We start from the raw sequence: 14831 nt of genomic DNA on the forward strand, positions 1-14831 counted from the left end.
ACTTTGCCAGTTGGAACATTATAAGGAGATCATTGGCGGCGATTGGTGAACCCAGTTACCTTATTGCGCTAGTCGCCAGCTATTTAACAGATAGAAGGCTCTGGGTACGACACAGACAATGGAACCAAAGAATACATTATCTGCGCGGGTATTCCACAGGGCTCTGGGCTGGGACCGCTATTGTGGAACATCATGTATATTGATGTCCTCAACGTCCCAGTTGCTAGCGAGGCCACAATAGTGGATTACGCCGATGATTGTTGTTAAAAAAGAATGGGGAAGCATATCATCACCTCAAAGCCAGCAATTAAATACCTTGGAGTGATGATAGATGCGAGGCTGAATTTCAAGCAGCACTTACAAAATGTTTGCACGTTCAATGTTAGCATGACCCTGGAAAGTATGATGCCAAATGTTGGGAGTCCGCGATGCACTCGTAGGCTGCTTATAGCTAGAGTGGTGAGCTGCATGCTGCTTTACGCAGCGCCAATTTGATCAACTGCATTGCATACCGCATGCAATGCTCAAAAGATGAGCGCCGTGTATAGAAAGACCACCCTAAGAGTGTGCTGTGGTTATAGAACCATCTTGGACGCAGCACCCTATGCAGTAGCCGGAATGATACCCGCCGATCGACATTTTGGGCGATGAGATGCCACGTATCTATGATGGACTCAATTCTTCCTCTAATCGGCACATGAAAAGCGCCGAACGGGAGGAATCGTTAAGCAGGTGGCAGCAACGATGGGAACAGGGGAAAAAAGGTCGACGGACGCACAGATTGATTCCCAGCATCAAGGTGTGGACGCAGAGAACGCATGGTCAGATAAACAATGATCTCACACAGTTTCTCACGGGACATGGCGGTTACCGTAAATACCTCTATAGGTTTAAATTGGACTGCTCACCCAACTTTCCTTGCTGTGACTAGGACGGACCCAGAGAAGACATTGGGAGGAACACAAGCACCGGAAAATATAATTGGAAAAATGCTTGCATACCAGGAGAACTGGAATGCAGTGAACGACATGGTAGGGCGGACTCAGTGCAGATTAAGAGAGGCAGAGGAGGCGAGAAAGGCGCGGTTGCGAATGAAATCGATGTGCGAAGTGAGAGACTAGAGACATTTCCACCCCGCGACAAAATATTTTCTGGTGATTCCGTGGGAAGAGGACAGGAGTTAGGGAGTGGTTTTAGTGGGTAAAAATCCCACACGCTGAACATGTGTATCAGTGTCTTTGGACGATTTCTACCTCCGAAAAAAGTTAATCGATTTTAATAAGGTTCGGTTCTACACAGAATCTTAAAAATGTTTCTTTATTTTCAATTCATATAATTTTCTCCCCCACGATTCCTGTAGGAATAGTGTTAAGTTTAGTTGTCAACTGCAATTAACGAATAACAATTGATTGGTCGCAATCATAAGCGAGCAACTAATTTTTCCGATTTTCAATTGTTAGTTGCAGGGTTTGAATAATGACTAATCAACTGTTAGTGGATCATTACAATTAATACCTGAATCATTAATCGAATAATTCGCTAACAAACACAACACTAGGGAAAATATGTAAAATTATGTCCTTCATTGTTTCCGTGGGATTTCACAGTCTTTATACGCCCACCAAATTTTACATCAAAAGATATAATTGTATCCAGAAAAAGAAAGTGTGACAGACAGACAGACAGCCTTTGCGATAGGAGTTATCGTTGGCTATGTTTCTGACTGCCTCTCCTTGATAATATTCTCGCTAATATTAAACTGATACTGCTTGCTAGCTGCTTTTTGTCCAAAAAAAGGATTTCTTTAAACCCGGTACGTCGCTCCCTAGAGCATCCATATTAAAAGTACAGAAGAATTCACTCAGGGGATACGATAAGCATCGTAGAGGACTCTCTGGATCGGAGGCTGGATCTATTTAGCGAAAGCTCAACGAGAATCTTCTTCAATACCTAGAGCATTGTGAGACGTGAGTGAAAGAGCTCTCTAGATATCCCGGAGCTTGAAGAAGTAAGAATGGAAGTCATCCAGTACAGGAAAGGCTGCTAAACAGAATTCTGACCTACACAAGTCATCCTTTATTCCGCTTGGGGGTAAAATTGTTGCATTGTTGGAATCCACTAAAAACAAGCATAACATGCACCATGCAATTAAGAAGAAAATAAAGAATAAGAGTAAATGACTCCGGCAGGCAAAACCCTACTGTATACAAAGTGGTACAAGGGGGAGAACACCTAGATAACTAACAGACGTCTAAAAGCAAATAGTTGGTCACTTTCGAGACGATTACCGAAAGGTAAGGGGGAAATAGTGCCCAATCGAAAAGAGCGGTTGAGTTAAGGCTGACACAAAATAGACCAAACAAGCCAGTACGTTCGATGCTTCAGGTATAGAAGGTTTTAATTTTTTATGTAAGAGCATTTGGCTACACTAGGGTTCCACTTATATCTAGCTCGTAGTCAGTAGTGTGGTGTCATTGGAAGCAAGAGAAGCACTGTTTCCCTGTTTAATTAAAGAAAACACAACGATAGAAAAATAACAAAGAAAGCTACTATATAAATCATAACAGGGCTCAAAATGTTGCTTCTTAACCGCAGTTGGGCAGAACAATAGTAGAAAACAAACAAAAAATGCCCTCTTCCCTCTCTGTCGTTGTCATCGCGAATTCGTAAATTGTATGGAGTCACACGACAAGGGGATCATGCGTCCTCTTTAATCTGGCCCTCGAGAAAGTGATCCGTGATGCTGAGGTGAATGCAAGAGGTACGATCCTCTTCAAGTCCACCCAACTACTGGCCTATGCTGACGATATCGACATCATGGGAAGAACCGCCCGAGACGTACAAACTGCCTTCATCCAGATCGAGCAGGCGGCGCGAGATCTTGGGCTGCACATCAATGAAGGCAAGACAAAGTATATGGTGGCAACGTCAGCACCGAAGACGAATCAACCAACAACATCAAACGGTACTGGTCAAACACAAACACGAAGAAGAATAAGGATAGGAGAATACAACTTTGAGACCGTTGACAATTACTCCTATCTAGGGTCGAAAATCACAACCGATAACAACTACGATGATGAAATCCGCGCACGGTTGTTGTCAGCCCACAGAGCCTATTTCAGCTTACAAAGACTGTCCCGCTCGAAACGTCTCACCATAGACTGTACTGTACAAGACTATGATCTTGCCAGTTCTCATGTATTCCTCGGAAACTTAGTTTCTTAGCAAGAAAAATTACGAACTCTTGGCCGCGTTCGAGAGAAGAATCCTCCGAAGAATTTTTGGCCCCCTACATGAGGATGGACGATTCCGTAGCTTAAAACAATTTTCGTAAAGCTATTTCAAGGCGTGGGAAAAATAAACTGGAATACCGGAATTTGGGCGCTTCAGGCATAAAGGTTTCGTGTTCATCTTATATGAGGAACTTTCTATGCCATGCAGGTAGCTACAAATTCAAAATATTCCTTCATGTATGTGTTTCAAAACTTTCAGATCTTTGTACATATTAAAGCCATATATATTATGCTCATTCTAATTAAACATTGGCTTTTACCGGATACTGGTGTGTACATATGGTAAATCTGATATATATGAAACTACATTGAATATTTCCAGTTTACTGCACGCACCAAAACATACATATGCCACTGGTACTAACGTACGTAGGGTAGAGGCGATCTCATCACACCTCGCGCTTAAACCCTGATAAATACCGTGACCCAAACCCACTTCATGTGTGATGTGAGTTCAGTTTATATGATGATGACGTCACACATGTCGAACCACGATGAATTCACGTAGAATATACAACTTTGAATTTCTAGAACTTTGTTAGTAATAGTTGGATTGCAGTCAAACTTTCCAGAGTTGTGTCTTATATTATCACTTATATTGCTGTATAATAAAGACGATCACGAGCTCGTCCAAAAATGGAATGATCACCTCATGCAACACAGTCTCAGACTGAATTTAAATAGAACAGTTTTTGATGGCCGGTCCCAATGGTTTGGAGGAAATAAGGAAATTGTATTAAGGACAGAAACACCGGAAAAGCTAATCTACACTAGCTTGTCCAAAAGTTGAATGGTTGCCTTATGCAATACGGCATGGGACTGGATCTGAATACAGCAGCATTTTTGATCATTACTCCACTGAAGCGGACACATTCAATGGAGTTGAGTGATTTAAATATCAAAACAAGTCGGAATACCGGAAGCTCGCGCTTCGGGTATAAAGGTTTTGTGTTCATCTTATGTGAGAAACTTCAACGCACATTTTTCTGTCCGTTTATAGCTACAAATCCAACATAATCCTTCATATTTTTCCAAACTACGAGACATACGTACATATTACAGCCATAAATATCACGCTCACCCTAAACAAACAAACTGCCTATTACCGAATACTGTACACATATATGCACGTATATAAATTGATCGTACCCATATTTCCGATTTACTTCTTATATCTATTTGAATTAGGCACTACCCGCAAAGTTCATTAGCACGCATATATTATATACCTACATACACACATGTCTGGTTGACAAATAACTAAAAAACTAAAACAAAATAATTCTCTGCGACCCAATTCATAAGAACTCATTTCCGTGTGGTATTGACGAATTGATATGTTATGATGACGTCATGCAGGTGTAGAGTGCACGAAATTCACAAAAAATTGTAAAGTTTCACCCCCTATAACTTTGTTAATAATAATTGGATTTTCTTCAAACTTGACCAAACTGTGCATTATGTTCTTCATTACACGCATGCCAAATTTTGTACTTCTGGAATGAACATAAGGGGAGGTGCCGGGTAAATTTCTAAAATGTGGAAATATACTATTATTAACTTTATTTGTGCAGACATCGGAACCGAATATATTTTGAGGCCTAGATTTTGTAGAGATGCACCACTGTGATTTTTTTCAGATTTTTCGGTTGGATAGCTTCTGAGAACGAAACCTGTTACACTTTTTGTGGGTCATATTTTGAACCCTCACTCCCCTATGTTTCATTTAATATCAAATATTGAACCAGATTCGAAAAGTACTAATTGAGACCTTTCATTTGATACCCTACATGGCTACATTCTGTGAAAAAAAAATTTGCAGCCTCATTTCACATGTATGGGGAGCCCCCCCTTAGACTTAAGACAAGATGGTGCCACTTACTGCATGTAAAGGGATCACCAGATTACATCCTCTCACCAATTTTCGTGACAATCGGTCTAGTCGTTTCCGAATAAATCGGGTGTGACAGACAGACAGACAGACAGACAGACAGACAGACAGACAGACAGACGGACAGACGGACAGACGGACAGACAGACACCGTCTCGATTCTAATAAGGTTTTGTTTCACACAAAACCTTAAAAACAATATTATCAGTCTTCGGTGAAATATACTCTGAAATTGTTTCATACACCAGCGCAACATGGACGAGGTGGCGATCTACAACTCGCGGCATTTGGGATCGGCGTATCAGTGGCCCAAAGACCAAAAGCTGTGAACGCCACTTCAAGGTAATGGAGACAAAAATGTAATGTTTGATCATTGCATTACGCCAATGGATTATATTCGAAATAAGGGCTTCCCGCATCGATATGGGGTTACACCGATCGTGGAAAATATTGCGAAGGAGGCGTCTTCGATGATGTGCTTCGTGCTGCCTAGAAATTGTCTGTACTTTGGACTCGATGAGAAACGAGCAAAAGGCTAATCAAAAGAGTATCTAACCTAATACGTTAGTTGTTGATTTAGGACTCCATCCAAACCAAGTCTATATCCTAGAAGACTGGGACATTCCATCGAAATGAGAAATCCAAAGAGGGAAAAGCATAAAAAGACAAGATAAGGCAAGACTTCCCCGCAAAAATTATTTATTTCTATTTGTTCAGCATAATGTCCGCACAATTATTTTGAACATTTGTGTCTTACTTTCCGTAATTATGGTATCTAAAAATATGAAAAAAGGTTCTAAAAGGGATGATTTTCACCTCTGCTGTTGTTGTATTTTGTGTCATATACATACTTATATCTTGTAACGTGTATGCCTATATTCTATTTTAGAACTTGCATCTAAACATGTATGAGACATTACAAAATATTGATTTCCACGTAACATAAATCACAAAAGGAAAGCAAAGAAAGTGAATACAGCTGTGTGCAACAAAAGTATTGGCACAGGAAGAAAAATTAAAGGATTCTAATGAAAATCAGCCATTTGAACTTCAATTTTAATTTCAATGTTTTGTATGCAATTAGAGCTGAAAGAACAACGCATCGATTGAATCACATCGGGAGAAACTTCGTTCCCAGCTTCCTACAATGCTTTTCAGGAATCATATTTTTTTCACGAAATGTGCTGTTTGTTGACCTGAAGTTGAATATTTAACCAACGCTAAGGTTAAGGTTTACTGGTTGAAGAGGCATGTGGGATATTATACAATAACCGTCCTTGTGCCGAGAAGAAGGTGTACTTGAAGTCGTTGTCCCGGTGGAAGACAAGAAGGTCGCATCTTGTAACAAATTAGATCACAACTCATGTCGCGTTGTTTTCGAATTGCCAGCTTCCTTAATGGATCACTCCACTTTGTGTCCAATTGTGGAGTGTATTCATCGAAACCGGGACTTTGTTTGTTGCCACACGCAGCATAACGTTATCACTTCAAATTTTCGATCATTTTGCCATTCGGCAAAAATTGATATCTCCAAACATTGACTTGGAATTATTTATTAAATGTACTGAAAAATGGGAAAACAGTACTAAGGTAATTATGAACTCCAAAAGGCACTATATTTATTATCTTGGTATCAAATTGCATATCATCGGGATATTTACGTGGCGCTCACCTTTGTCTTGCTTTCTTAATTGTACTTCTGCTTCTTTGCATTTTTATTCTTTTCTTCGTTTTGTCTTCGATTTCTTGATTACCCCTTATAACCTTTTTTTATACAAGCGTAACAATTGATATAGTTTCCTTGCTGGATATGAACATATTGAACTTTTTGGGGATTTTAATTTTGTTCTTGTTTTTATGCTTTTCCCTTTTTGTAGTTAGCCAACGAGAGCCAGAAACAACTCAAAAAAGTCGCGAAGGGTACAACATGTAGGAATAAACGGGAATTGCGAAGATCAATGGAGCGGTGAATTGGTGGTGAGTGAAAAGCTGGATAGCAACATATACAGAAACCTAGTCGGTTTTTTTAAGGTTTTGTTTGCAAAGCAAAACCTTATTAAAATCGGTTCAATGTCTGTCCGTCTGTCTGTCTGCCTGTCTTTTTTTTTGAGGAGGAGGAAATTTTAAAAGCCACTGATCTGGACAAACCAACGTGTGGGATTTTTACCCACTAAACCACTTCTGACTCCCTCCCTGCCCCGCGGAACCACCATAAGGTATTACATCACGGGGCAGAGTTAGCTCACTCTAGCTTCGTTACCTTTCTTCTATACGTGGCGCACGTGACCGCGTTCTTCTCCTCACATCTGCTTTTCGCAGTTTATTTTGGATAGATGCGATAATGCAGTTGACCGCATCCCAATTCTCTTGATGTGCTAGCATTTTCGGCACCAGATTTTCTGGTACCAGCACCTCTCCTAGAGTCTCGTCTAAATTCCTCCTTTCTTTCACAAATCTCGGACAGTGGAAAAATACATGCTCTGGGTCCTCTGGGACTTCATCGCAATTTGGACAGTCGGGTGAGGTCTCAAATTTAAACCTGTGAAGGTATTGGAGATATCCTCCATGTCCCGTGAGAAACTGGGTGAGATTATAATTTATCTCAGCGTGTCGTCTCCCCAACCATTCCTTGATCCTTCCTGAGCGTCCCCACCACTATCGCCATCTATTTATGGATCTCTCCCCTTCAGTCTTCTTCGCCCGCGATGAGGAAGACGTTGGCTTCGCATTGTATATGTTCACCATCTCATCTGCCAAGATGTCAATCGGCACCATTCCAGAAATGACGAATGCTGCATCATCTGAGACAGTCCTGAAGGCAGAGCATACCCTCAGGGCTGTCCTCCTGTAGACTGCATTCAGTTTGCTAGTGTTAACTGAAATCCGCAATGCCTCGCTCCAAACTGGGGTCGCATAGAGAATGATTGAGATCACCACGCTAGCTATAAGCAACCTAGAGGTCTCCAACGTTCGGCATCATCCTCGCCAGGGTCATACTATCAGTGGATGATTTATCGCAAACATACTGTACGTATTTCTTATAGCTGAGCAACACGTGTCTATCACAACCCCCAAGTATTTGATGGTCGGCTTGGAAGTGATGATATGATTCCCGATTCTAACACAGGCGTAATTTCTCTTCCGGCGCTTAGTGATAAGTACCGCTTCTGTTTTTTCCTCCGCAAGTGTCAGGCCAGAGCTCTCTAACCAGCATTTGACAGCACTGATTGCCTCGATTGAGTATAACTCAGCATCTTCGCTTCGCGACAACAACCAGTGCTATGTCGTCAGTGTAACCCACCACTGTGGCTTCCCCCGGTAGGGGAAGATTAAGTACACCGTTGTACATGATGTTCCACAGTAGTGGGCCCAATACGGAGCCCTGTGGGACACCCGCGGAAACAACGTGCTCCTGGGGTCCGTCATCGGTGTCATACCAGAGCCTCGTTTCAGTTAAATAACTATCGACGATAGCAGCGAGATAGTCGGGAATACCAACTTTCGCTAGGGATTTGCGTATTAGATACCAATTGGCCGAATTGAATGCATTTTTCACGTCCAGGATCCAGGGTGATCTGCGAAGATGAACGACCTCTGAATCGTCCCACCACGATTCGATAAGCTCTCCCCCCTCGGGTTTACGTCCGCTTCTGAGCAGAGCTCCTTAAAGCATTTTGTCTTGCTTCGCTGGATGGCGAGCTTGAGGATTTTGCGGGCTGCCTTGTAAGCGCATTCTTTCTGCCCTTGGTCGACTCTACCTACCGCACTTTGAGCCGCTCTTCTGGCTCATTGGCAGGCTATTCGAAGACCGGTCAGTTCATCATTCCACCAGTAGTTTGGTCTTCTACGGGGGAATGAGCACCTCCTAGGCATGGACGCGTCACATGCTCTGGCGATGCATTGTGCCAGATGGACGACTCTTTCCGTAGAGGCGCATGTTTTATCAGGTTGATCTAACCACACCTCTATGAAGGTCTGCTCATCCAAAGATTTTGCAAACCAGCCTGAAATCTTTTTCCGGTTTCGGGCATGATAGCTTTTTGCCCTGAGGCTCGACACATGTCTCAAAGAATATTGCCTGGTGATCGCTGTGGGTGTAGCGTTTGCTGACGCACCAGGACATACCACGCGTCCGGGAAGGGTTGACAAAGGTCAGGTCTACAACTGAGCCTGACCCCCCTTTCTGGAAGGTGTTTACAACACCTTCGTTAGCCAAAACCATGTCCATCTGGGCGAAAGCTTCTATTAAACTGCGCCCCCTAGCATTTGATTCTCTGCTACCCTACTCTAGAGCCTAAGCATTGAAATCACCAGCAATCACCTTTGGACTTCGTCCCCTTGCGTCGAGAACAAGATAATCACGCATTTGCTCGAATTCAGACATTGTCAAAGTTGGTGGGGCGTAGCAGCTGTATCCATATACACCACTTATTTTCGTCCACACAAAGCCACAGGCTGCCTGACTTGCAGTACAGTGGCCTGTCGACCACAAGGCCATATCGCCACTCCACCAGTCGAATCTGTGACCCATACGCCACCGTGACGGTTTCTGTATGGTCTTCTTCTTTTTCTTCAGCCTTTGTCCCGTTCACAAACGGGGTCGGCTCGTTGTGATCGGCTTCGCCATTTGGCTCTATCGAATGCCTGATCTGGGTGCAATCTCGAGGCTTTAAAATCCCCATCCAGCGTATCAAGCCACCGTTGCTTAGGTCTGCCTTTTGGTCGTTTACCATCGACTTCGATGTTCACACCAATATTTGCAAGTGAATTCTCGTTTGCACGAATTGCGTGACCATACCATCGAAGACGCCTCTCTCGCAACTTTTCCACGATCGGTGCAACTCCATAACGATCGCGGATATCCTCATTTCGGATGTGATCTAAACGTGTCACGCCACTAGTCCAACGTAGCATCTTCGTATCCATTACCGCAAGACGTCGTTCATTGTCTTTTATGGTCGGCCAACACTCAGAACCATAGAGAGCGACTGGACGGACAACATTGCGGTAAATTTTAGATTTGAGACGTTCGTTGATACGTCGATCACAAAGGACACCAGTTGTGGAACGCCGCTTCATCCAGGTTGCGTTAATGCGTGAAGCAATTTCATAACGCAGCTCTCCATTGGCTGATAGCGTTGACCCGAGGTATTTAAATCGCTCAGATCTGGGCAGATCACTACCGCTGACAGTGATTGTGCCTGTTTCATGGGGATCGGTCGTCAAAAATTCAGTTTTGCTTAAATTCAATCTGAGACCGTGTTGCATGAGGCGATCATTCCATTTTTGAACAAGTTGCTCGAGATCATTTTTGCTATCAGATGCTGGGAAAACATCATCTGCATAAAGCAGTGTGTAGGGCGCTGGACGTTGGATATCCCGTGTGACGGTGTCCATAACAAGGACAAAGAGAAGTGGTGAGAGGGCACTTCCTTGATGAACTCCAACAGAGACACGAAGCGGTTTTGATACACCCGCCATGCTTCGAACTTTACTTTTCGGATCGTGGTAGAGCAATTGAACCCAGCGCACGAGTTCTTCTGGCACGAAGTGTTGTCGTAAAGCATACCAGATGAATTCGTGTGGTACACGGTCAAACGCTTTCTCTAGATTCAGAAAGGCAATGTAAAGAGGGCGATGCTTCTCACGGTGTTTCTCCATGAGTAACCGCGCAGCGTGTATTGCGTCAGTAGTTCCGCAGTTCTTGACAAATCCGGCTTGATTCACGGTTATTTCAACTATTTCGCGAATACGGTTGTGAAGAATGCGTTCAAAAATCCCCCATGGTATGGGAAAGTAACCGGATCGGATGGTAATTTGAACATTCTGCTGGGCTACCTTTCGTTTTCCATATTGGAACGGTGGTACTTTCTTGCCAGTCAGATGGTGTTCTTCCTTCCTGAATAACCCGGTTAAAGAATTCACTGCGCCACAGTGTTGGGTACCAGCTCTTCGCTTTCCAGAGCTCTGATGCGATGTCGTCGGGTCCTGTTGCTTTCCCCGATTTCATTTGTTTTATTGCCTCCTCGACTTCAGTTGCGCTGACTGGTGGAACTGCTCCAAATGTCGGCAATGATTGTGGAAGTGGAGGATGAGCAAATTCTTCAGTTGAAATCTGCTCGAAGTATTCTCGCCATCTGTCCGTCGCGGCTCGCCGATCAATAAGCAAAGTACCGTTCTTGTCATTAACGCAACAGAATTGTTCGATATCCTGTGTGCGTTCATCACGGCTTTTAGCAAGTCGATACAGATCTCTCCCGCCATCCCGAGTGTCCAGTTTATCGTAAAGATTTTTGAAATGGTTCGCTCGGGTGACAGCGACCGCTTTCTTTGCTTCCCGGTTGGCATTCTTATAAATTTGCCAATTAGCAGGCGTTTTATCGTCGAGAAATTTGTGGTAGAGGCGTTTCTTTTCACGGACCTTCATTTCAACATCATTCCAAAGCCAAGTATCTTGGTTGATGTACCGCTTACCCGGGTTGGTGACCCCGAAGGTTGCAGAGGCCGCTTTGTGGATCGTGTCTTTCATTTGGTTCCATGATTCTTCCACATTCGTAATGGTTGGCAATCGTATGAGTGAGATCGTTTCTTCTTTCTTCTCACCAAATCGCCACCATTTAATGCGCGGCGGGCCAGTGTTTTATCGGTGGCTTAATTCGCAAGACAGCAATCAACGGCCGATGTTGAGGTGCGATGGTCTCATAGGGAACGACTTTGCAATCAGTGACAGTGGTAAAATGTTGGCGTCTTACGAGAATATAGTCGATTTGCGTTTTATTGTTGCCACTATAAAATATGGGAAGATGAGACAATGGTTTGATGAACCATGTATTCATAAGTACAAGGTCATGGGTGTCCGCAAAATCGATTATACGCTCGCCACCTTCATTGCGCGCTCCGAACCCATTTCCCCCATGGCACCTGTTACCTGCCTTTTCGCCCACATGACCATTAAGGTCGCCGGCAATGATTATGTAATCGTCAGCAGGCACGTGGCGAGTCTTTTCATCGAGAAGTTGCCAGAAGGCATCTTTCTCGGCATCAGGTCGGCCTGTCTGTGGTGCATACGCGGTGAAGAAGTGAATAGTGCGATCAGCTGATATAATGGTGAGCTTCATCAGCCGATTATCAAATCGTTCGACTTCTTTAATGCATCACGGAAACCCTCTGAGATGGCAATGCCAACACCATATTGAGTGTGTGGGTTACCAAAATAGAGAAGTTTGTAGCCATTTTTACCGCGTTCGCGTTCAATGTCGCAGCTTTTGGAACCAGACCATCGGGTTTCTTGCAGAGCGCAGATGTCAATGCACCTTTTCCGAAGGGCTCTTGCGAGTTCCTCGGTCTTTCCAGTTAGGGTACCAACATTTAGCGTGCAGACACGTATTTGTTTAGTTCGTTGTGTGTGGACTAACTTGCTTACGTCCTGACGCCGTCCATGCGTCAAGAACCCTTGCCCATTTCTCGACAGGACCGGGGCCCGTCCTGCCGCGTCGACTGAGGTGGACGCATGGGGACATTTTGTTTGTTTATTGTATATTAGTATAAATGACTGGAAACAGAGAAATATACGTGTATGTATATCCTAATTGAGTTTGCGGGTAGTGTCCAATAGGATGGACTTGTGTTATTTAATTAAGTACATATACATATATGTATATAGTTTCGTGCACGGACACAGCTAAACAGGTGGACATCAGGCGGGCAGACGGGGACCATTTTTAAGGTGTTGTTTGCAAAACAAAACCTTATTACAATCGGTTCAATGTATGTCTATCTGTCTGTCTGCCACAAGCAATTTACTCAGAAACGGCTATACCGATTCACAAGAAAGTTGGTAAGAAGGTGGGAACTGTAGACCCCCAGACATGCAGTGAGTGATATCCTTCTAGGTTGAATTTATGTAAAAGGGGGGTGTACAATTTTTTTCGTCGAATGTAGTCATGTGGGATATCAAATAAAAGGTCTCAATTAGTACTTTTCGAAGACGGTCTTAGTTTTGAAATTTGCTAAAAAGGCAGGGAGTGGGAGTGGTGGAAAGTGATGATTTCTTTAACAGAGCCGTTCTCAGAAACTACCCAACCGAAAAATCTGAAAAAAATCATGAAGCTCCTTCTGTATGGTGTCCAGGCCTCAAAATACTCTCCATATCGATATCTATTCACATTAAATTAATAATAGTATATTACCCTATTTTTGGGGGTAGAACCCCCCTGAAGTTGATCCCAGTGTTCAGTTGGTAATAGTATAAAATATAATATGAAGCATATTATCCCTAAGTTTGATCAAAATCACACTATTACTAACAAAGTTACAGTAGCTCAAAGTTGACTCTCCCCTGTAAATTTACTGCAACTAAAAATCAATATCACATTGAAATGGGTAGTCAGACATGCTAAATACAAATACATAACGGGCTAGGTACAAATGGAGTAGTTCTACACTTAAATATACTCACAGAAGAAGCAAACAAAACCTTTCATACCTGAAGCGCCCAGCTTCCGGTTGTTTATATTTAATTTTATTTTTCGTTTTAATTTTAAACTGTATGTGATGTATTGATTGCACATACTCGAACATAGAGATCATCCGCTTGCTCGTTCTCAAGATCATCGGATACTTTGAACATTATAAACATTTACTTCGGATGTTGATATTTTATGTGTTCTAATATAAGTAATGAAACCAACAAAAAAAAGCAAAACTTCATACTTACTCTTTCCGTAAATTAATTAGATCGAATCGAAGTTCAATGATTTCGTGTTCTGTCCCGGTAATAAATACATGCAAGCACTCCGATTTATTATACCTCACCTCTGTGGAGGAAATCATAAACTTCCCCCAAACTTTCCCCTGCGTCCCAGACAAGTAAACACACTGGCAACCTAAAGAATATGACAAATATCATTTTAATGGCACTCGACTTGCATTGAAACTTACTTTGCTTATGTGATAAGTTTAATCCCCATATGCACGGAGCAAGTAATCCCAATAAAACGGCATGAATTGCTATCATTTTGATCTACAATTGATTAGTTTTCTACTAACAGTAATCTCCATTCCCTATTTCACACTCACATTCTAATTCACATTTTTAAATCTTTTGCAATTTCCAATATTTTGTAATATAGTTAGGAAGGGTCAGATTTCCAATCAAGACCGCGAAACGAATCAAATTTGGCACAGTCACGACTACCTTGAGCGCAATTAAAATCTGAAGTTTTTTTTATTCACCAATGGAAATTCCCAAATTTTACGATTTATGAAACATTTGGTACCGTTTCCTAACAAGAATTTAAAAGTTCGCCGACTAATTCCCGAAACCGTTTAAAAAACACTAGATAAATTCGACCCCATGAAACTCCAACGAAAGCCACTTTTTCAACATCTTTATCACGAAAGGATTCTCAACTGAGGAAATCCGTTCATCCATTCACTCATTGTTGTCATGTATAGCCTGACATCCACATAGTCCGCTATTAATAGGAATCGGGTCGAAGAGTATGATACACGCCACATAAGAGGACACGAAACGTGTGAAAGGATGTAAATGGCAAACATTGTGCAATGCCATCTTCCTGTGGCACTCCTCATCTCCCGTGCCAACAAGAACCCAATGAGCTGCATGCTGAGAAAACAGCATC

General features: G+C 42.6%; 1 protein-coding gene across 1 annotated transcript in view; it reads right to left on the minus strand.

Annotated features, from left to right (window-relative positions):
- The window catches only part of LOC119652629 (deleted in malignant brain tumors 1 protein), a 459104-nt gene extending 444532 nt beyond the window's left edge, over nt 1–14572 (minus strand). Inside the window, exons 1-2 of the mRNA XM_038056876.1 lie at nt 14128–14572; nt 13904–14072 (exon numbers count right to left, since the gene is read on the minus strand). Coding sequence (XP_037912804.1) covers nt 13904–14072; nt 14128–14203 — 245 coding nt within the window. The 5' untranslated portion in view covers nt 14204–14572. The remainder of the gene's footprint in view (nt 1–13903; nt 14073–14127) is intronic.
- Nucleotides 14573–14831: the final 259 nt, after the last annotated feature.

This window comes from Hermetia illucens, chromosome 3 (assembly GCF_905115235.1).
Source record: "Hermetia illucens chromosome 3, iHerIll2.2.curated.20191125, whole genome shotgun sequence".
NCBI classification, from domain to species: domain Eukaryota; kingdom Metazoa; phylum Arthropoda; class Insecta; order Diptera; family Stratiomyidae; genus Hermetia; species Hermetia illucens.